At 34.2% G+C, this 22,962-nt stretch overlaps 2 protein-coding genes across 3 annotated transcripts; both read right to left on the reverse strand.

Moving 5' to 3' along the window:
- Nucleotides 1–257: 257 nt before the first annotated feature.
- On the reverse strand, nt 258–6,666 carry LOC141820655 (putative serine/threonine-protein kinase PBL21). Of its 2 annotated transcripts, none has more exons than XM_074708012.1 (9): nt 6,243–6,666; nt 5,741–6,152; nt 4,731–4,952; nt 4,410–4,615; nt 4,013–4,139; nt 3,867–3,938; nt 3,544–3,733; nt 3,252–3,366; nt 258–723 (listed from the first exon to the last, which is right to left on the reverse strand). In XM_074708012.1, exons 3-9 carry the CDS (start codon nt 4,882–4,884, stop codon nt 466–468), a joined length of 1,122 nt encoding a protein of 373 aa, XP_074564113.1. In that variant the 5' UTR covers nt 4,885–4,952; nt 5,741–6,152; nt 6,243–6,666; the 3' UTR covers nt 258–465. The 2 variants fall into 2 exon arrangements, with proteins under 2 accessions (XP_074564113.1, XP_074564112.1); XM_074708011.1 differs by having other exon boundaries at nt 5,741–6,168.
- A 1,344-nt stretch (nt 6,667–8,010) lies between these two features.
- Nucleotides 8,011–22,291, reverse strand: LOC141820647 (mitochondrial Rho GTPase 1-like). Its single transcript, XM_074708003.1, has 14 exons — nt 22,071–22,291; nt 21,859–21,997; nt 21,621–21,770; nt 20,176–20,352; nt 19,792–20,043; nt 17,135–17,203; nt 16,279–16,334; nt 15,470–15,551; nt 13,632–13,843; nt 13,410–13,479; nt 12,127–12,239; nt 10,777–10,927; nt 10,330–10,513; nt 8,011–8,401 (listed from the first exon to the last, which is right to left on the reverse strand). Exons 1-14 carry the CDS (start codon nt 22,289–22,291, stop codon nt 8,340–8,342), a joined length of 1,938 nt encoding a protein of 645 aa, XP_074564104.1. The 3' UTR covers nt 8,011–8,339.
- Nucleotides 22,292–22,962: the final 671 nt, after the last annotated feature.

Below are 22,962 nucleotides of genomic sequence, written 5' to 3' on the forward strand. Positions count from 1 at the left end.
TGCTACAATACAATTTATTTATATAGATCAAAGTTGAAATATTTATATTATAACAGCTACAAATGTGTAATTGTTATAATAGCGCCAAAAATAAAAATAATTTTGAAAAGTAAAATGTACTAATGCAGGATGAAACACTCTTTTGATAATAAATGAAAATGAAGTAGCACTGTACAACTAGTAAAGTAGTAGAGTACATAGAAAGAAAACCCTGTGAAGGGTATTCATGTTATTGATTTTCTCCAAGTTCAACCACATTGATGATCACATAATATCACACATTTTTATCCACAGCAATGCTATACAAATATATATGGCAAGAACAAAAACAAAAAACAGAAAAGAAAAAAAATGAATATGCAGCTGATGGCTTATTCACAACTTGCAGCTGATATAGATACAATAGTTTCACAACAATGCTAAATGAACTGATGTACATTTGAAAGGAGGCGCGCCCTTTTGCCATTAGGTAGTAAATAACTGGCTTCCAAGGGTCACAGTAGTAGTTCCTTCGCCCATGATGGTAGTCAAGCTCATTTCTTTCTCATGAATCCGGCAAAGTTCAAGTTCAATGAATCTCATGGACGGGCGTTCCTCGCTTGGCGAGTTCAGACACCATGCAATTAGCCACATGAATGCCTTGATTCCTTCTGGGGAGAAGTTGCTGCCCATCCTGTTATCGACGAGCATGAAGATATCACTACTGTCCTGATAGTTTTGTGCCTATGAACAAGCAGAAGAGAAAAATTCTTAGAAACTTACAATGGCAGCAAGAAACTAGTCTCTGGGAAGGAAATCAACAAGTTAAAAGCATAGAATTGGTTCAAAATCGAAGCAAACTTTTACACATAACTGCAACTGTGAATTATGCACTGTCTATATATAAAATATGGCAGCAAACTTGTAATGCAAACAATTACAAGTAAATGCATTAAATCATAGCAAACTATGTTATATGTTTCGTGGAAAAGGGTACATTTCTTTTTTTGGTTACATCTACATAGATGTCCCTCCCCCTAGTTCCTCTCTCTCCATCTTCCCCTCTTCCTCCCATTCATTTCCCTCATTTCATCTGTCCCTCTTCCTAAAGCAAGGGTTCTTGACCGCAATGGACTTTCTTTAGCGATTAACACCAACAAGGATTTGCAGGAGGTTTTACAGGCAATCACAAGGATCAGGATTCATGCCTTCTATCTTGGAAGAACTTCAAACCAAAAGCCCTTGTAACTTAGTAAGGAGCATTAGGGAGGCAGAAGAATACGAGGGAGAGGAAGAAACAAGTTTGATTGAAGAAATAATTTTAAAAACTATTTGGACTTAAAATAAGTTGACTGGATGTCTCAATCAGCTGTCCGTCCACTTCCATCACATTAATTTGATTCAGGGACCAAAATTAAACACTTAAAGTGTTTGTATGTATTGCAATAAATAAGTTTGGGTATCCAATAGGAATGAAGGACAGTGTATTTTCCAAAAATTCACAAAGATAACATCATGGTTAGAGCTAAGGTTCCATCCATTTAACATCATGAGAAGCGACAAAAGCCACTTGAGAGTGTGGTACAGTACAAATAAGCACTTTTAATGACTTAAATCTATTTTTACTGAATTTTACAATAATTTGTTTGAGACAGGCACTTTAATTTTCCAGTATGTAACAAGTTCTTTTGTGGGCTCTATCATAATTTCTGCGATCATTCACAGCTACTTCTATGTATCTGAAAGAATGACAACTACATGTCTCTCATCCAAAGAAGGTGGCCACTTCAGAACAGAACAATTTTAGGCCTATTACATTAATTGATTTCCAAGGTCATGGTCAGATGGACAGTCCATAAATTCGCTGGGTAATTTCAAAAGCTTTATTCAAAACATACAATGGTGGCATTTCCGTCTTGGTTTGTTATCTGGGTCATGATCAACACTCAATGCAACTGTGCTTTGCTAGAATTATTTGAAGCTCTTCAATTTTATCATGTGTGCCATTTGTTGTGGTTAGAGATTGTGTGAATGGATAGATAATCATCTATCCACTGGAAGAACCTCTCTGGTTTATATTCATAATGAGTCTTTCAAAGTGTTGTGTATTCATTTCACTGTCTACTATAGCAGGAAAATTAAGTTTAATGATTATTTGTTTAATTTGCAAACTTTTTAAACCATAGCTAAATTTCGAATTAAAAGATATGCTAATTTATGGGAGATATTCAAATCCCACCCTTTTATGCTGACTTGTCAAGGAGAGATACAGAGAAGGCATGCTCCACCTCTTGGTCAATCACAACATTTTTTAACTCGTTGGAAAGAGTAACTAAAAAGGAAGAAAATAAGTCAATTCTCAATTTCTCAATGAAATCATAATGAGAAAGAAAATACATGGATCCATCATTCGTTCAACAAGTCAACCAAGGGAAGAAGAACCTATACTTAACAAAGTTAGTGAAGCAATTGCTCCTAACACTTGGAAATGACGACTAAAGAAAGATGCTAACAGGTGCTCCTTGGTTGGAGAGAATAATACAATAGATCAATTTTAAAAGTTTTGTTATATTTATTTAGATAAATTAGGACCTTGTTTAAGGAGAATTTGCAAGACTAGCTCCTTTAATTATTCTATAAAAGGGTCATATACACCCACTGTAAATTATTTTTCAGTTTAATAAAAGGGTCACCAAGAGTTTTTATCTCCTTATGCGAGTTTTAATTGTTTTGTCTGAGATAATTATTTGCCATGTTGTATCAATTTGTTTTCAGAGCTTTGAGTGATAATTTATAATTATCACTCATCTTATAAAAATAAAATTGCTGCTTGATATTAAAAAATGGTATACTTTAAGAATTTACTGTATTTTATCATATTCATTATATATCGATAATTTTATTTATGCTTCATGATATTGGAGTGATAGAGTTTAAAATATTCATATTCATATGATACAATGTAAGTTGATACATATGATAAATTAGCAATCTCAGGTGCAATTTTAAACATCTTTATTAGATTGTAGGTTTTATGATACTACACTTCGATACTATAATCCAACCCATATAGACCACTTCCATTGCTAGGTGGGATCCCAATACTCACAATCTTGCTTATAAGGTGGTAGTGCGGTACTAAATATTTATTAAAAGACTGTTTCAACTTACCGACATTTCCAGTTCATCGTTTCTTCTTAACAACAGAAGCAAGAGAACTCATTATTTTGGGAATGAATGCCATCGACAAATTGCAAATGACTGTTGCATACCTGATGAATGATGCTTCTATCGGATGCAACATCTCTTCCAGTTACTAACTCAAGAAGAAACACACCGAAGCTATATACATCACTCTTTACAGAGAATCTTCCAGACTCATAAACACTGCATAATTAGCAAGAATTATTCAAAACAATCTACTAATTGTGACTGTCATGTGTCTAGAAATTTGTGAGCAGGTAATACTAGCCACATATATGAAGGGCACTACAGAGAGCTTTTTAAATTATCTAATATTGGACATCATTTTTCTGAAAGAGTATTTGAAGTTAGAAAAAGTACTCAGGATCAAGGAAAGGATCATCTTCAGACATCCTTGAAGATGAAGCAGCACCACCGTCAATGCGATTAAGTAAACTATGGATACCAGCATCTGCAACTTTGGGTGACAAGTCCTCACCTAAAAGAACCTTCACTGTACTAAAGTTCATATGAATCAGAGGAGGATTCAGGGAATGCAGATGGACCATGCCTGCAAGAGGCAAACGAGTGATTAGCATCATATCAACAAAGAAAAGAATTATTCATGGCAATGTCATGGAAGTGGATTAGCATTATTCTTCAACTAGGAAATAGATAGAACTAGTGAAAGGGGAAATCATCACCTTTAGCTGCCCCAATTGCTATGGAAAGCCTGTGCTTGAATTCCAATTTTCCAGTCGATGATTGAACTGAACCTGAACAAGGAAACTAAAAGTAGAAACCACATTGCGAAACCAAACAGATCACTGGATCAGTAGAAAGAAATTACCATATAAGCGAGTTGAAACACTGCCATTTGGTATATACTCATAAATGAGCATCTGCAGATCATTCTCCTGACAGTAACCTAAAAGGCTCACAAGGTTTCTGTGGCGAATAGAAGAAAGATAGCGAACCTGCAGAAAGCATGCTCAAATTATACCACTATTTTCCAATTTATAGCTAAAAAAGAATTTTTCACATAAATACTGCTGTCTGTCAATTGAAATAGAGAATCAGATGCCCTCAGTTGATGAAGATAATCAAAAGTCATCAGTTGATATAGAGAACAAATGACATAATGAATAACTTGTATTATCATTCCCAATCACGTAGAGTTGGATAGCCTGCGTGTTTTCATGGAACGGTCCATATTGGCATTCAGTTGTATTACAGTGAATACCTACCTCTTCAATAAATTGTGGGCTCGGGGAAGATGACCTTCTTTCTATAGCTACAAGAATGCCATTTTGAAGCAAACCCTTGTGCACTTGTCCAAGCAATCCATAGCCAATCAGGTTGATACTGTTGAAATTCTTTGTAGCCAAATTTAACTCCTCGAGTGTAAAACATTGAGTTCCATGCAATTCTGCTGTCTCAACGTTCTGTCCAGCTGAAAGGTTCGGTTCAGTGTAGAGGGATGTTAATGAATTGTTTGGTATTCTCACCAGAAAAGATGCTGGAGTAGATAAGATTCAAGAAACATGACAGTAACGTAAGGTGGTCACCTTGTAGGGATGGATCAGAAGAATTTGTCTCTGATGTTCTTGAGATGCTCCTATTACGCAACAAACAATAGTATACAAATATAATAACCGTTATCCCCACAACAGTCACAGCTCCTGCAGCACCTCCTAGAGCTGCTGCAAGAGTCCTTGACATCTGGTATGGGAATCCACTTCAGTGCAGGGGAATGAATTTTTGAAAATTTGCCTGTCTTGACATTTAGCCTGTAATGTAATGAACATCTTGCGTTATCAACACCATAAAAGGATCGTTCAAGGAAAAGACAAGGAGCCTTATAAAACTATAAAAGAGCCATTTCTGCAGTTCATGCACATGCATCATAGGCCGACTATCTCAAAGGACAATCATTTGAAATGACAATCCACCCAATATATTTGTCCACATAATCTGGTAAAAAGAAAGTGACCATGACATGAAGTGTTCAAACAATAAACAAGGTGTAAAAGAGTAAACCAAAGGTTGAGGATTTAATCTGCAGTACGTTTTTTGTGTGGTGGATGATGTTAACATCACACTTAAATTGATGCAGTACTTTTTTCAAGTAAAGGGACCCTTGCATATAAATCAAATTATTACTGGTTAATATGATATCAGAAGTGCACTAGAACAAAAGTCTTTTTGTCAACAACAGATCAGGATCAGGATAATAAGAATCAACTACATACTTCAATGATTAATAACACAGTTATCCAGGATCAAAGTATAAACTAATTATCATGAGATAGCATCCAAGACCAAAGTGCTTGATAATAGTATTAGCTGCGTCAAATAGGAAGAAATCGTCTGAGTTGCACACATTTTAATTTCGGAGCACTAGAGATCCAAAAAAGTCTTGAGCATTCAAGATCCAGGACTAAAATGGAGGAGATTCGACTTGGAAACAAAGGATTGGAATTAAACAAAACAAAATATAAGAAAAAGGAGAAACAAAACAAAACAAAACAAAGGACTCCGGAATTAAAGAACTTTACAAGGGAAAAGAATTGGTCACCTGCAATCTTTTCCAGAACGAGGATTTGAGCTCACAACGATGTCGCTTCATTCGCTCATCATCTACATTCCCTGCGTTAAGCAAAATGCCATGAACATGCCCGCTCGACCAGGCCAATCTAACGAGGTTTCAACAAGGCGCAGCCGGCTGCCCCAAAAGGCGTTGTCGACGAGCCGCGTCCTCCGATCGCCTCTAGATCGGTGCCCTCGAGCATTCCCGATCTCGCTATGATCTAATTCAATGCCTGTTGAGCAATCATCATCACCGACCCACAATAAGGATCTTGGCTTCCCATATTGTCACCTCCTCTTCTCCCCTATTACGTGATTCCCTTCCCAAACAAGCACAACCAGAGTCAAATCAAACAACCAAACGAGGCTCCTTTCTCTCCCAGAAGCATTAAAGATAGCAGCTTTTCAAAGAAAATCCTAAAAAAAGGTCAACGACAGATAAAACTCGAAGAAATTAATCAATGCGGAAGCAAAATTCTCTTTTTCGTTACCTCTTCCTTCCGCCTCTCCCCTTCTCTCCCTTCCCGAACAAACCCAGGCAAATTCGACAGCAGATTTTGGAAGGAAATGCCGGAAAAGCTCGATGGCAGAGGCGATTGACAAACTCGAAGAAATGGGATAGAGAGAGAGAGAGAGAGAGAGAGAGAGAAGGGGGATGTCTGCTGTATGGGCTGTAAAGCAAATGAGAAGGCGGTGTCAGGTACCCGCAAGTTGGAGGCTTCTTCTGTGGAATTGGACGGACACACGCAGATTTCCCTTTTACTTTTTGATCTTTTAGCTTCTCGCTTCTCAATAATGCACGATCAATCAGATTGCTTCAAATCCTCTCTCTGATTCTCAATCACTCTTTCACTCATTTACAAATTTTCAACAGGAAGAACGGAAGCTAGTAATTTTCATTTTTTTTTGCTAATTTAATGCGATTTTAAAATCGCTTCTCTTCTCAATTTGCATTGATAACGATGAGCCTCAGCTTCTCGTTGGTCAGTCAATTTAACAGTCTTTCGATATGCAAAATGCCAAAATCCAAGAGCTCGTAAATAGAAAAACCTCAGTTTTACACCCTTTACTTTCTTATATAACATTATAAAATTGTATTAACCTTTTAACCCTCAACTTATTGAAATTGAATACAAAGTACAGCAAAGGTCAAAAAACAATCACAGAACTGCTATTTTCACAAAATAAGTGAGAATTTTGCTAAGAAATTAAATTGAGAAAAATATAAAATCACAAATGTCTAATCGATCGGTGTGTTTGTCATCGCACATTTTCTTCTTTGCCTTCTTTGTTATTAAAGGTTTCTTTCTTCTTCGTCACAAACTTTAATTACTCATTTCAATAAAAGATAGAATTCATTATTTCACATAAAGTAAATCAAAAAATTACAATTAATCAGTCATTACAAAAGAAGACATTATCTCAATTTTATTGAAATTTGATCCTTATCCACTTACAATAAATTTATCTTGCAATAACCAACTCAACTATGAAACTTTCACTACTCATAAATATGCCTCAAGATTATATGCCAGCAATAAGTATTTCACTAGTTGTATCATTAGGATGGAACACCGGATCAAATTTGCATAAAGGATCGGTATTTGAATTACAACGCCGGATCACTGGTCTATGATCATCAAAGAGAATCAGTATTTGAATTACACCATATTAAACGGATTCATTGTTATACGTAGACATGAAAAAGGGTAAGACACTCACAACGCTACACAACACTTCTATCAAGATGTTTGTAGAGGTGACGAAGAGAGGACAAGAACTTCTTGAGCAGGCAGGTAAATTGAGTGTGTTCCATGCACTTGAGAGAGATAAGAGTAGTTGTGGTTGAGAAAATTGTGAGGAAAACGACAAGGAAAAAGAAAGATTTGTGAACAGTTGAAAACTAGTGTACTTTGAAAGTTAGTGGAGTTTGTTGGTCAAAAGGAAAGATACTTGAAAAAGAAGGAAAAGAGAACCTCAAATGCTTGGCATGGTTAGCTTTGATAGTATAAAGGATGTCTCATTATAATCCGAGCATCAGATTCTTTAAATAAAGAGTAGTTTGTTCCCTCGAAACATCTTCTTAATTAAAGGGATTTGTTAAACAGATGAAGACCACAGTAAACAGTACAAAAGTATATATATGAATGAATGATTGGCTTCGCTATTTCTCTAGTTGTCTTGTCCCTTCACAAGGGAGGGTAGAGTGTGATTCTTTTGTAAGATTAGAATTTACATTGGGTGCTTCTTCCATAAGAAATAACCAAAATAATTACCAATCTCGGTTGAGAAAAAGAAATAGAATACAAGCATGCTTCAGGAGTATAAACTAGTCCTCAATAATCAGAATGAGTCAAATGAAGTCAATTATATCTACAATGTTTTTGTTCAGCTGATCATATCTGAAACATTATTAAGTTATAGACTCACAAGGTATACTGATCGATAACTATGACTCGGGGTGCCATGTATAATTGGGAGCGCTCTGTACAACTAGTCCAAAAATGATGAATTGAGAAAGATCCAAAGAGAACGAGTAGCACCTTTCTCCATTGCGATAGATAATGAAGCGTTTATGATTAGTGAAATCAACCTGAGGAGTTTTTTCTTGCTGCATAAATCCGAAAAGCAGCCAATCCTGCAACTGCAACTGTATGGCAAGACAAACAGCAGGGAATACAAAGTTAAGACAGCAGATTATCGTAAACACAAACAGATGGGGCACAAAATCACAGGGGCAGAACTATTAGTTTATCACAATCTTGATTAAGAATAAAAGGTCAGGAAATTCTTGGTGAGGATCCATACATAAACATCAATTTTGTGCTATGTACACCCACTCTTAATTGTTTTAAGTTTTAACAAATTTCACCCACTCCTATCCAAGGTGTTTGAGATCCTAACTAAGCATGGTGAAGGATTCATAGAAACAGAAAGTGTGATTGCACTAAACAAAAATAAATATAATTTATGAAAATTGTATCAAACAGAAAGTATGATTATACAAAACAGACAGTACATATAATTGTACTTTCAATATACTATTACAAATACTTAAATATTTGCACCATTCTAATTGGTATAAATTTTGAGGTGTCTATTTTATGTAGATAGTGTGGACCTTAATAAGATGGAAGACAAGAAGAAGTTATGTTATTCACAAGGCTGAGTGCAAAATTGCTCCAAGAAATGGGATAGAGAGACAGATTGAAGAAGATAGGAAATACTTTTTAGAAAGCTCTTTTAGGGTAGGTCTGATACCATAAGGTTTAGGAAAATAATATCTTCTCGCATATGTTATAAATGAATAGACAAATTGGTATATATTAGGCCAATGGCATAATCTTAAGCCTAAAATAATAATGTGGGATTAAATCCACTGTACCAATCACCCTCCTGATACTCTTTAACATTGTCCATCCTCCGATCCATCCAAATACATGAAGGAAAAAACTTATATCTCATCCATTCATTGAGTGACCAAATGCATCCAAGTAAATAACCCATAGGTATAATACCTTTTTTATTTCCCTGGATTTTTCAGTTCTCACCTCCACTTAGTTTTCATGAACAAACAGGTTTATTCTCCTCATGAAGATATAACTACCAAATCAAACAAGGTCAAGGAGTCACTATGGCAGAAAATGGTCTGTACAAGGTGTTGCTCCTGGCGAACATATATGATGCATGCTGCTGGAATGATGAATCCAATCACACATTAAAAAGGAGATAGCTATAAATGCCTGGACCATGAATAAAAAAAGTATGGCTGGACCATGAATATGAAAATTAAATGAATTGCTGTGTGTTCAACGTGGTCGCACCATTTGATACTAATAGCTCAATTCTTTGTAAGTAATCTAATATTTGAGCATATTAGTAACAGGAAGTGTGCCCTCATGGGAAGCTCCTCGTATTGAAGCCAATTGTCAACATTGGACCAAACTGTGAGACCGAAAGAATGGATTGGCATTTAAAGCAGATAATGACACGATGTTGCTCTGCAGAAAATGTGTCATTTTGGTATTACAGTGAGACCAATTCAGCAAGTGTGTTGTCTGGTATAAACCAAGGGTTGTAGAAGAACCTACAATGACCTAGTAGAATGAGGGCAAGAAGCGATAGATGATGCAAGTGATTTGGACGAGGTGTACTTTGGACAAAATGTACTTCTACGGTTCTACCTAGCCTCTTCAGTGGATGTGGTATCAATGTTTGGACCATGAATGTAGCATACCTTAAATGGAGTGTGTACCTGCAGCAATTAAGGCAATTTTTTGTGGGTATTGACTCAGGTAGTTATAAAAATTCTAAACTTAAGTACTGTGCTTCTTTCAATACTTACAGAAACTCTTTATTTAAATGGGGATTATTATGAAAACTATGTGCCAGCTTGCAAATAGTAGCAAATAGATTTGAAGAAGGCAACCCAAGAGCAAGATATCTAGGAACTCACTATAAAAAACCTCAAACATCTTTAATATGCTATGCTATAAATGACAGTAATTTAAAGAAATGAAATTGGAATGAGAATTATAAAAAATGCAGCCACTGCTTTTTAAAGATTCTTGAGGTTACCTGAGACAAACACAAGAGAGCGATTGATAAAACGACGATATTGTTTGCGGCTTTTGCCATCGTCAGTTTGAGGAATGCTTAGATGGGGCTGTTGTGCAGCATTCGCTATTCTGTAGAAGACATTGTGATCTCTTAATTTCATGCTGACTGGTATAGGTGACTCAAGTCCCATTTGAAAGGCTACCTTAAAGCACAAAAACAGATAGTCAAGATCAGCAATCGTAGAAGAGAAACATAAATTAACTACATATAAAAGTCAAAAGGCCAATTAAAAATATTGGCATCCTAGTACCAATAATTAAAGGGATATACAGTGTGGTAGCAGTAAGGATATATATGCAGAATCATCATAATGCTATATAACAAATCGAAGATTCTTAGAGAATTTAATTAATATATTAAAAAGTGCAGTAAGGATGACAGTAAATAAAATAAATCAGAAAGTACCCTAGTTGAATCTTCTACAGACAAAGAATAGGGATCAAGGTCATCCTTTGCAGCAATGACAAGGCAAGGAACTTCAAAACCAGTGTTTTCTCCATGAGAAGCAACTTGCTCCAGCAGTTCTTTGGCTCTCTTCCAATTGTTTTCATCAGAACTACAAATGAAACAATCATGTTTACATAAAAAGAATGCAAGAACCAATTGCAATTTAATTGTAGGAAGAATTAGATATTAACTACAAAGTCAATCTGTGCGCTAAAACATGCAAGAACCAATTGCAATTTAATTGCAAGAAAGATTTATTTCAATCATAGAAGAACCAACCAGAGCTCATTCTGATTTCTTTCTCTAATCAAATCAAATCAACAAGCTGTTACATTATGAAAATACCCATCAAAGGACTGGAGAAGTCTTTCCAAAAGATACACAATGAAAAGATAAAACAAATAATATAGCAAGAAAATGAATGTTTAGGTTCAGAAACAAGATAGAATAATAAGCAATCTGAATAAGTGGATGGAAGGACTTAAACAAACTCTTTGACACCAATCATGTAATAAGGAAAATGAACAAATATGTAAAGATTGAAAGTAATTAAGGACTACTCTTTGACACCAATCATGTAATAAGTAAAATGAACAAATATGTAAAGATTGAAAGTAATTAAGGACTACAAGGTCTTGAAATGTTACCATACAAGTGTAAAAAAAATTAATTGATTTGAGTAATCCAGTTGTATCGATGAGACATTTGAGGTAAATGAAATTCATACAAAAGACTTGGTCAAAGGTGATTATGTTCTATGAAATTTTGAAAATCAAATGCAAGTATTGATCAAATTGCACAGCTTCTATAGACTGACTTAAAAAGTAGCCTAGGCAATTATAGGAGTCTGTAACAACAGACTACATTGAACATGCAGGCATAAGTATATGATTGTATTCACTGAGCTGCATCTATTGGCCAAAAATGTTAATTGGATAGAAGAACAAGTTTCAGCCAGAATAACAAAGCCTTAACTAATTTAGGTTTATAAATTCAACTATTATAGCAGAATATAGTTTGTCTTGTGGAGTTGTGGTGTGTTTTGAGGAGAGAGAAATATCTACTAAATAAATCAGTGTGATAAAAAAAAACAATATGAATAATATTGTCCTTTACTAGGATAAAACTACTAAGAGCATTGATTTGAAGTATCAATTAGCATATGTAGACATGCCCAGACATCGTTATTGGATTTAAATTATTCAATTTACTCCACAATGGTCCCAAATTGCTGTAATGCATATGGAAAATAACTGAATGCAAGACAAGAAGTTCAAATTAATTAAGACCTTCGGTTGACTTCCAGACCTGTCATAAACAAATACAGCTATATCACATGCTGCCAAAGACTCCTTATTGGAAAGCAGATTTTTCACTTCCTGTTCAGGTACCTCTCGCATTACAAGTGTCTTCTTAGTGCCCTTCAGAAATATCAGGCATGGAATCAGAGGTGCCAAAAAAAAAACAAGAAATCAATGTACATTTCACCTAATTATGCAATCCATTTTAAGCTCAAGCACATAGTAAATTTGCAAAAATCAAGCCCATAGATACATGGGTCAGTGATTGGATACATATGAGAGAAATGTACCAACAAAAGTACTGATATATGGTATTGGATGACAGCGATTTGTCTGATTTCTAAACTGACCACATTATTGTGTCTAAATTTTTCCTATATGTTCAATAATTAATTTATAAGAAATTCCCTCTACCTTCAACAAAAGGATTTTCATCTTCATTTTAATGTATCTAGATGTTTTGACCTGAAGTTTCAGAAAGAACTAATATGGTAAGAACTTGTGATCACAAATCTAGCCAACTGTAAGTTCTTCATTAGTCCAAAATTTAGTATAGCAATGCCTACTGCTTGCCTAATCAGTATTTTTAATCACTTAATGAACATTCAAATCAATTTTATTAAATTCAACTTACTATAAATCAACTCAAAACCTATACATCAACTAAACCTCATAATCAAGGTTAAGTGTAATAATCTAGACGTTCATTAGGCATGCTAAATAAATGGTATGACAGCTAAAAAAGAAAACTATTGCAAGTGCTAAATTCTTTGTCAAATTGTAATTTCATACTGGTTTGATTGTTTTGGAAACTTAGGCTAGATTCATAAGTAGTCTTACTAGATTTGGGAATTAACCTTACATTTAATGACTAAAATCTTTTACATTTCCTTTTTGTAGCATATGCAATTCAATAAATATCTTTTTTCTCATTACTTGCCAATAGATTTTATAATAGGTTACAAGCTTTACAACTTTTTGCCTCAGCTTTAGTTACTTTATGATATATATTCAAGCATTCAAAATTTTTACAATTTCAATGTAAAATCATACCTACACACTAAAAAGCATGGCATAAGTGACCACTTGACAAAGGTAGAAGCAAAAGTGGCTAGTAGCACAGTGTAAATGAGGACCAAAGAAAGAGAAGAGAAGGAAGCAAAGGGAAACAAAGAAGGGAAAAAATGGCATAATCATAAGGCCAACAATTGACTGAGGTTAACCAAAAACACCAGGAGAAATGGTGCTGGCAAAGCAACAATGAAAGATACTTCATTCATGTGCACTTACATTGCAAAGATCAACAACATTTGTTGCAAAGCGAAAAGATGTTGTGGGAGTATACTTCTCTGAGAATTTCCTGCACAGACAAACAAAAAATAAGCATAACACAGAACCCTAACAAACCATAAGAAACTTTAACAAGATTTCTGAGAACTTGTGCTGAACCTAGTGCATAGATTGCAAATTAAGGATCAGTTAATTAATTATAAAAATCAACAAACAACACACCTTCCAATGAATGACTTTAGCAATGCAGTTTTCCCTGCATTTTTAGGACCAAAGACAAAACATTGAAAAACATTTCTCTGTGTTTGTTGCTTTTTTCGGTCTAACCGCCTTTTTCTTGTTATATGAAATGCAGAAGCAAAGTCACCAGTATATCCAAGGTACACTAGGTTAGCTAGACTAGCCTTCGGATCTTGAAGTGTCATGAGAGCCCACTGAAACAGAGAATTTATTTGGTTCAATAGCAGCATAACCAACAGTGATGTGTCAAGGATCTTTCATATCCTTATTTAGGTATAAAAGAAAAAAAAAAATTGAATCAGAAATATCATTACAATATACAAGCATCCATATAAATATCACAAGTTGGGTACAAAGGAAAGGTGAAAGGTCACATTTATTATATGCAAACAAGAATTCAGGTATATGTAGACAAATCCATTAAGCTGAATACAAAATTGTGATTATCAGGGTTGGACCTAAAAGGAAATTTGCATGAAGTTATCACATTATTTAGTGAGACCTAAACCTATTGGCTCTAACTGTAAGCATTTTGCTAGAAAGTGGTTTAGGAAAAAAAATACCATGAAACCTTGTATTTGTCCAGAAAATGACAAAAAATAGAGATACTGTCCATAGATTCCAGAATCTTCATTCCTCTACTAATGCATCTATAAACTTGTCTTCTTGTGACAAAAAAAAAAAAAAAAACTAGTTCATGGAGATGGTGACCAGAAAAAAGACCATGATCCTGCTCAAATTTTAGAAGCATTGGAAAAAACAAAAATCTAAAAAAAAATCTCATTCATCAAAAATCAAGGATTTCAACTAGATATTTCTTGACGCTGATACAAACACACTAGGATACACCAAAGTCACATTCTCAGATCTATTAGTGCCAACTTTTCTATACTTAATCTATATGCTTGTGTTGTCACATAGATGGTCTAAAGATGAAATAGACAAAAAGGTAAGGAGCCTGGTTGATCATTGATACAGATATTCAAAATAATAAGTGGTATAGGGTATTGACTAACTGGACCTCAGCACCTCTTGACAACACCCTTGTACCAGTAAAATGCAACCGAGTGCTAACTTAGCATAAAAGAAATGACTATAGCATAAGTTTTAAGTCAGATGAGTTCTCTGGTAGGTCAAAGAACAATCCAGTATTCCAGTGCCCTTATTCTCTTCCAGACTTTTCAGCAGCCTTAACATTTTTTGGATCCAGAAACATCCTTGGTTAATCCCCATTTATATATTAATAGTGTTGAGAATCACTTATGGTGTCGAACTGAGTGAGAATGAGTTTTAATATCTTGCAATTTCAGTGCATGCATAAGCAAGAAATGATTTTCCATCTTCCAAATTCAGCAGCTGAAAGTTTCCTTGCCAAGGGAAGTAGGCGAATCAATGCTTATAGAAAAAAGTTCTCAATGACCATCCCACGACCTCAAAACCAATGAATCTAAATATTACATTCGAAATGCTTCATGCCGCCACTACTAACAGAAGTGATCCCTTGATAGCTCCTTCAAAGCCTAAGCCATTTTTCATAATGATGAAGTGACAACCTTTCCTAGTTTCCTTTATTTCTTCTAACATTACAAGCCCTTTCAACTTTGATAATCCTGAACAAAGTGAAAACGAATTTGTTTGATTGGACTATGTTCCTCTCCTTCCCTTGCAAATGCACTTGCATTGAAGTCCAATAGTAATATAGAAAGACTAAGTGATTACCCACCAAACAGAGGGAAAAAGGGAAACAAACAGTACTTATTACAAAACCTTAAAGCAAAATCATAAATAACATCACATACTGAATGTCACAAGATATTTACCTGAGAAATAAATCCTTCAAGCGAATATCCTTCAAAACCAATCTTCTCTGCAGTGTTCTTGTAAGGATGTTCAGACCAAGGGCTACAAAGAATGCATAGACTTAAAGAAAGAATTCAAAAGAATCTTAAACGGAAAGATGTTGCATTTCATAGACAAATGGAACTGTAATTTGTCTACTACAAGACTAAAGCAAATAATATACTATGAATCTGTCATTACGTAATAGATGCAGGAAGGGAATTTTCAAATGCATTAAGCAACTATGGCATGATATAGTTTTACAACCATGTCATAGTTTCAATCAAAATGACAGTTTGTAAAAGAATGAAATGGCTAATTACACATTCTTAGTACAAAACCAACCACATTTCCAACATTTGCTCATTGTTCATTAACTTGAAACCAAAATTAAATTCATGGATGGATTAAATTCATAGAACCAACCCGAAATTTAATAAAGAGGAAGAGAATGAACAAAATCCTTTTTATGATTGTGAATGAAGCAAAGATGTCAAGGAAAAGACCACTAACTTAAAAAGCATGTATAGGATAGCCTGACTGAGAGAGAAATTGATATTGATCAAAATTGATATTGATCGGCATGGATAATCTGTTACATGCCTCCTGTGCCAATCATTTCGATAAGTCTCATGTTGTGCCAACAGTTGGCATGCCTTCCCACATTATAAAACACATCAAAATGAATTCAAATAATGTTTGTTATTTCTTATAGTTTGTTTCTCATATATTTTAATTTAATTTATTATCTAATTCTTGTAATTATATTTTTATCTCTGCAGAAACTTACTTTTCAGGAGCAGTTGAAAAAAGTTCATCAATATCATAAAGATCCAGAACCCCATCCTGCAAAACAGGATAAATGAAAAGCATACATTATTAACCAAAAGCAGTGAACCATAAGAATAAATGTTACATTGAAGATCAAGCGTCACATATGATTATGCCCCACTACCCTTGAGCAAATAACTGTTCAAGAATCTTTGTTAATAAGATCTTTTATGAAAATGTAAAAAGTTTAAAATCAAACAAATCTTGAGACTCTTATTCAGAAATTCAATTTAAGGACAAAAGCTAAAACAGTTGAAACAGATTGATCTCATCTTATTGCTAGGACATGTGGGCATGCAATTTACTAATAACTTGGGTAGTGTGTACAAGATAGTTCACACAAATTACAGATGCAGCATTGTAATGCATAAAATTAGCATTACACATGACTGCATTTTGTGAAAACCACTGACCAAATAAGCATACATCAATATAAGTTACATGAGATGTAATACAACCATACTTAAACAAGGAAGAATTGAACAAACCATCCAGTCAAGTTCTTCATTTTGCATAAAATGATATTAAAAAAATTAAAAAACTCCAACAGACTAAACACTGGAGAAATAGTAACTTTCAGAACATCATGAAAAGACATGGCTAGTTTATCAAGGAAAATGCCCCCACTTATCCTCTTATGAATTCAAGAAAACAGGGTCATTAATCAATACCTTCTTAAAATGACAATAGGAGGACCAAAAACAAAGATATAGACATAGTAAGTTTAAGTTCTTTATATCTGTAGAATTGGGAGGTCAAAATTTTAAATAAAAACAGAATTTGATATCTTATAGAAAAAGGCATTAGTTCCATACACTGTTGATGTCAAACATATGGAAGATTTCCTTCAAGAAATCCAGAACTTCAACACTGAGCTCTACAGTCTACAAAAAAAAACAAGGGTTAACTTATATTGAATCAACTGACAAAAAAATGCAAACTCTACCAGGAACATCACCATTCACAATGAAATGCCTACTATACTAGATATTATAGAGAGAACCAAAGTTTTAAATAATCATCCCATATTGGAAGGAACGAGTCTGATGGCATATCAGCACAACTAATTTTGTATAACCCATGGGATCCACCCACCTATATCATAGGTACAACTTAAGAGCCACTGAAACTTTGCTTATAGTTCAATATGGCAATTTTTTTGTTTCTTTTAGTTAATAGGTAATTTATTTCAACCAAAGATGGTAAGAAGATACTTTCTAAGAGGAACAAAAAAATAAATTTAACATGGTAATATGAAAGAAGAACATAAGAAGAAAAAAAATAGAAGGTGCAAGGGTAAAGATGGGAGAATTATTGAGAAACAAGAAATATTGTTACATAATTATATTTACTTGTGAACAAGTACTTATTGTTACTATTTCCATTGCCACTAGAAAGTTTTTCTTTCTGCAACGAGATTGAAGAGCACATATCAAAGAGCATGGACATCATTTGATGCAAATTGGTTGATTACATATCAATGAAAAAGAATTAGACCAGTCAAAGGTGTCAGGATATGAAATCTATCAGTCGATGAGCCTCTATTATCATCTTGGCTAAAACCTAGTGCTCACTCAAGCAAAGTTAAGCACTTATATCTCAGAGATCTCAATAGTTAATAGATATGAAGCATTGATTTCATCATAAGAAGGTAAAGCACAAGAAGAGGATGAAATAACACAATAATTGACTATGATTATCATGCTCATTAAAAGACGACAATAAATATTATTAGGTAAACTTCACTTGGAATGTCTAGCATGTAATGTTTAAATAATGTATTATGTGTTATCATAACTTAACTATCAACCAACAGCAACGTGAATTTTAAAAATATATGCATTCAAAATTAAAATTAAAAAGAAAACAGCATTCTTAAGGTATTAGGGGTGCATACTTCCTGGGAAAATTTCCAGTTTTACTATTCATAAAAAAATGTATAAAATAAAAGATAAAAAAAATAATACAAGTCAACATCTCTTTGGCTTCTCCATACAATAAATTAATTTTTTATATGGAGGATGCTTGATCTTCACTAAAATTGTTGTCAAATACATTCTTCATTAATAGGTTTTTGAAAAGGAAAATGGGAACTTAAAAAGTTCCAAATGAACAAAGCACTAGGACTTTTTGGGAACTAACAAATCTTTAAATTGCAGTTTTTGTTTTGTCATAAAAATTAAAAATAACCATAAAAATAAAATATGACATTAAAAAGAATATATATTTTTTTAGCATTCCTCCCATTTGTAACCATTTTCAAAAACAAATTATTAATTTTATAAAAATTTTCATTTTCATTTTCATCAATATTAGTATATGTCAAGAATTAATTATAGGTTAGTTGAGAATATACTCAAAATTTTGCAAGTGTAATAAGACAAAAATAGACTCTGCATGTTTATAACTCTTTCATTTTTAATATTTGTATTTATCTAGTATATATAAAAATATAGAGAGAGAATATGCTAATGAAATTTATCACTTTTCTTTCCAACAAAATAACATTTCATAATTTTAAACCATATGGAAAAGATTTTTATCTGCTCTACCATACATGTTTTTAAAATTTTAATATTTGAAAATTTGAAATTAATTTTTTCTCAGAATTTTCTTTTCATTCAATATAGAAATTAAAAAAAATCCTAAATAGGGACTTAGCTTCTTGATTAATGTAACAAAGGCTTTAAAGATTAGAAAGAAAAAAAGCATTGAGAAGGGAGGTTATAAGAGAAAGACCAGAGAGATAAGTAATCATGTTGCTTAAAGAGAAAAGTATTTGAGAAGGGAGAATATAAGAGGAAATGACTACAAAGGTAAGGATGAAATTTTGTAGCTTAAAACTATCATCATTTGGATCAAGAGAACCCTATTTAATTATATTTTTTTAAAAAGTATAAATAACACGATTGCAGAAAAATTAGAAATATAAAAGATATGGGTTCTTTTGGCATTGTGGTAATAGATTAGGTGGTCACCCAAGAGACAAGTTGATTGCAAAAAAAAAGCTTAACACTTTTAAAGTGTGATCAATTAAGAGTTAAGACATTCAGGCACTCTCACAATGTTCCATCTGGGGAACTACCAACAAGACACATGAAGTTCCACACTTAATGAGATTTAAAACAGTATAGCACTATTGGGTCATAATGCTATTAGCTTATCCAAGGGATATTTGGAAACATTTACCTCTACCAGTAAAGAAGCATGATAACCCAACTCCCAAAGAAATACAATCTTATACTTTAGCACTATTAAATTCAAAATTTCAATCACAAATTATATTGGATATCATTGCTAATTACTTCCAGGGAGACTAGTTCCAAGGAGACTAAACTTTGGCTGTGACAAATTGTATACTAGCAAGTTTCCATACAATTCATCACTTTAAATGTAACAACAGAAATAGGTGGAGAGCAACCACATGAATTATTTAACTACAATTCTAGACAGCAATAACAAGCAAGAGTACCTGATCTGGAGTAAGGTTTAGTGTTGTTGAAAGGAGTTCATCTCTGAGCTTAAGATAATTATCATAACCAAACTTCCTCAAGACTGTCCAAATTGTTTCGAGGCTGCCCCTCTCTATGAAAAGGGCATGTAGACAAATAAATCCAATTAATGTTAGCCCACAGTCATCAACTCCTTCAGGTATCTTATCTTGAATAACCCTCTTAACACTCATAATTTCAGATGACTGGAGAGCAGCATTAAAACATGTAACCTGGAAGATGTACAACAAGGTCAATATAATTAATTCCAATAAATATATATTAAAAAAACATCCTGTTGTTAAATATAATTAATGAACTTAATTTATCCTAAGAAAGCAATTACAGGTGAAACATTGAATAACCTGGAAGTTATTCAGTTCAGCATCATTTAGTACACCATCTCTATCATGATCAAAGAAGATGAATATCCTTTTCAAAGCCCTTGCACACCGAGGCTTCAATGTATCTGTCTCCTGATCAAATAGAGGAGCAGTTGGATGAAAAACCGCCTTCTGAGCATAATCAAGGACTTCCTGGATCTGAAAAAACAGAGAATAGTCAGACAAGAAATATGCTTCTGATACAATATCCAATAAGATTAGTTTGTTTAAGCATTTAAAGTACATAAAAATGGTGTAAATCATTCATGGCAAAGCACAGTAATGTTCCAAACCATCTCTACAACTGTACATATATACATTTATGTGTAAAAGATGTACACCCATGAAATGTTCATGTGCATTCATGTGAAGGATTTTTTTTTTGGCAGCTTCCTTCTGCATATGCTTGTGCATTTTGCATGAGCATGAATACTTGGTTCTTCATCTGCAGATTCTAAGATTAAATAATGTGTTTAACATTTATCATGTGACTCATCACTCAGTTTAATGTCATGTATACTTAGAACAAAATAAAGCAAAAAAAAAAGAATGTTTCTCCATATATTTCTGCCAAAATCAAGTAGAAAAAAATGGAAATGAAATTTTATGCATTTCATAAAGATGAATAAGTGAGAGTATTTCTCTGCCTTCATTCCATCCCTGAAAACAGGATACATGAAATAGCTTAAAAATAAGATAATATAATTCATTTATTTTTCTTTATCTCCACACAAACTACTTCATTTTCCTTCTATTCCTTTTCTTTCCTCCAAGTAAACAACATAACCAAATGATATTTGTTGATATGGAATATGCATGTATTGTGTAGTTTCATTTTTTCTTTTTTACATATATCTTTGTGTTCTTATATAAATTACACAATAAGCATGAAATCTTGAGTACCAAGAAGATATGCAATGACAGTTGAAGACATTCTAAAATGGTACCATACTATTTGGCAAATTATGTGACCAATTGCATAAATAGCCCTTCAAGTTTTGTAAAGCTGATAATGGCGGTCAATTTATTAGATCGACTTGCAAGTATTTATCAACCAGTAAGACACCAAGAGAATAACCTAGCATCTTCTAGGTGGTTGCACAAGGAACAATGATTTGCACAAAAGAGCAGGTAGAAATGAAGCAAGAATCATTGTCTCAACATTGTGGGTTTGTGCTGCAATGAACCAAACAATAGACTTCCTTTCAATTGCATATCTAAACCATTCACAGAAGACGGATTTAAGTAAGCCTATAATCTATTTGAACCATGAGTTGAAGACTGATTTAACATATCCCAGTGCCCCATAGCTTGAACCGATTATGTAAACATGTGGCCAAACAAAAGAAGATGAGCTTTGCAGATAACCAAAGAGAATTTGTCACGAAGAACAACACTATTAACAACTTTACAAGCATAAATCGCACCTGAATCTGTCTGAGAGCAGAACACTCTATGCATGTCTGAATCTCCCGAAACTGGTGCATGATGGGCTCCATCACCTGGTCCAAAGGCACATGCTGCTGATCATCCCGAAGGTCCAGCTTGCAACCGACCACAAGCATTGGCACCTTCACCTGCACAACCCACATGTAGAATGAAAAGAAATTAAAATCTGCTAACTGCCAGAATAATCCGCGATGGAGGGAGGCTTCATGAAAGGACCTCCAATCGGCGGAGTTCAGGGATCCAAAAGGTACACAGGTGCTCAAGGGTGGAAGTAGAACGGCAATCGCAGGCATACGTCAAGATTATAACATCAGCGGCCTTGCATTCTGCGATCAGATTTTCCTTGTGCTCGGGCCTGAAACGGATATGCATCGAACGTAAGGAGAATATACCTGGAAGAAGAAAAAAATTGTGCTGTGCTTACACACCTGGATGAAGTATCGACGACAGTGATGGGAACGCTATAGCGATAGGAGTTGGAAGGGAGATGGACGGGGGGCAGTAAATGGGGTACTTCTGCCACGAAAGACTCGGTGGCGATGGCTTCGATGAGAGTGGACTTTCCGGTGCCGGCATCCCCAATCACGACGACCTGGATGCTCGCCTGGCCGGTTCCACCACTGGCTGCCGCAGCTGCGTCGCTCGTCATTGATCGCCTGTTGGACTCCGACGAGGGTTTTGACTGGAGAGGCAGCGGGGAGAAGCGCGCCCACATTAATCGCGACGCGCAACGGAGAGATTTTAATTTGAAATAAAATCAAATTATTTGAAAAAAATAAACATTAAATGTTTTTTATCCAGAATTATAAATTATATTTAAAAACAATCCTAAATTTGTATACTAGTTATCTTTCCAACTTTAAACTTTTTTCTTGTAAATAAATAATTTAAAAAGTCTTAATCCAATGGTTGGTTGGTAGAAATGTCACACGGGCCTATTCGACGGAGGAAGACCGGATTCATCCGGCCTAATAAATCAAAAAGTGAAAATAATAATTCAATCTAACAACAAATATTCTTAGATTCACTATATCCATTTTCAAAGAAAATCTCTACCACACTGTACTTAGATAGAATTCACCATCCTAGCGGCTCTATACGGTAGCTCCACGATCATATGTGAAAATCTAAATTGAAAAATTACAGTTGATTACGACGGAGAAGAATATTGCTGGACTTCGTTGAAATTCGAACTCTTGTCCTCTTCTATAAGTTTACTTCGTCGTAACCAACTCAATTATGTCCCAGAATATTACAATTGAATTTCAAATTCCATACTCTGCTAACCATTTCATTAGTGCTCATGAAGATAAAATATTC

This window comes from Curcuma longa, unplaced genomic scaffold, assembly GCF_044706935.1.
Source record: "Curcuma longa cultivar G26 ecotype Majalengka, Jawa Barat unplaced genomic scaffold, ITB_CL_G26_1.1 utg509_np1212_2302976_RagTag, whole genome shotgun sequence".
In the NCBI taxonomy this organism is placed as follows: domain Eukaryota; kingdom Viridiplantae; phylum Streptophyta; class Magnoliopsida; order Zingiberales; family Zingiberaceae; genus Curcuma; species Curcuma longa.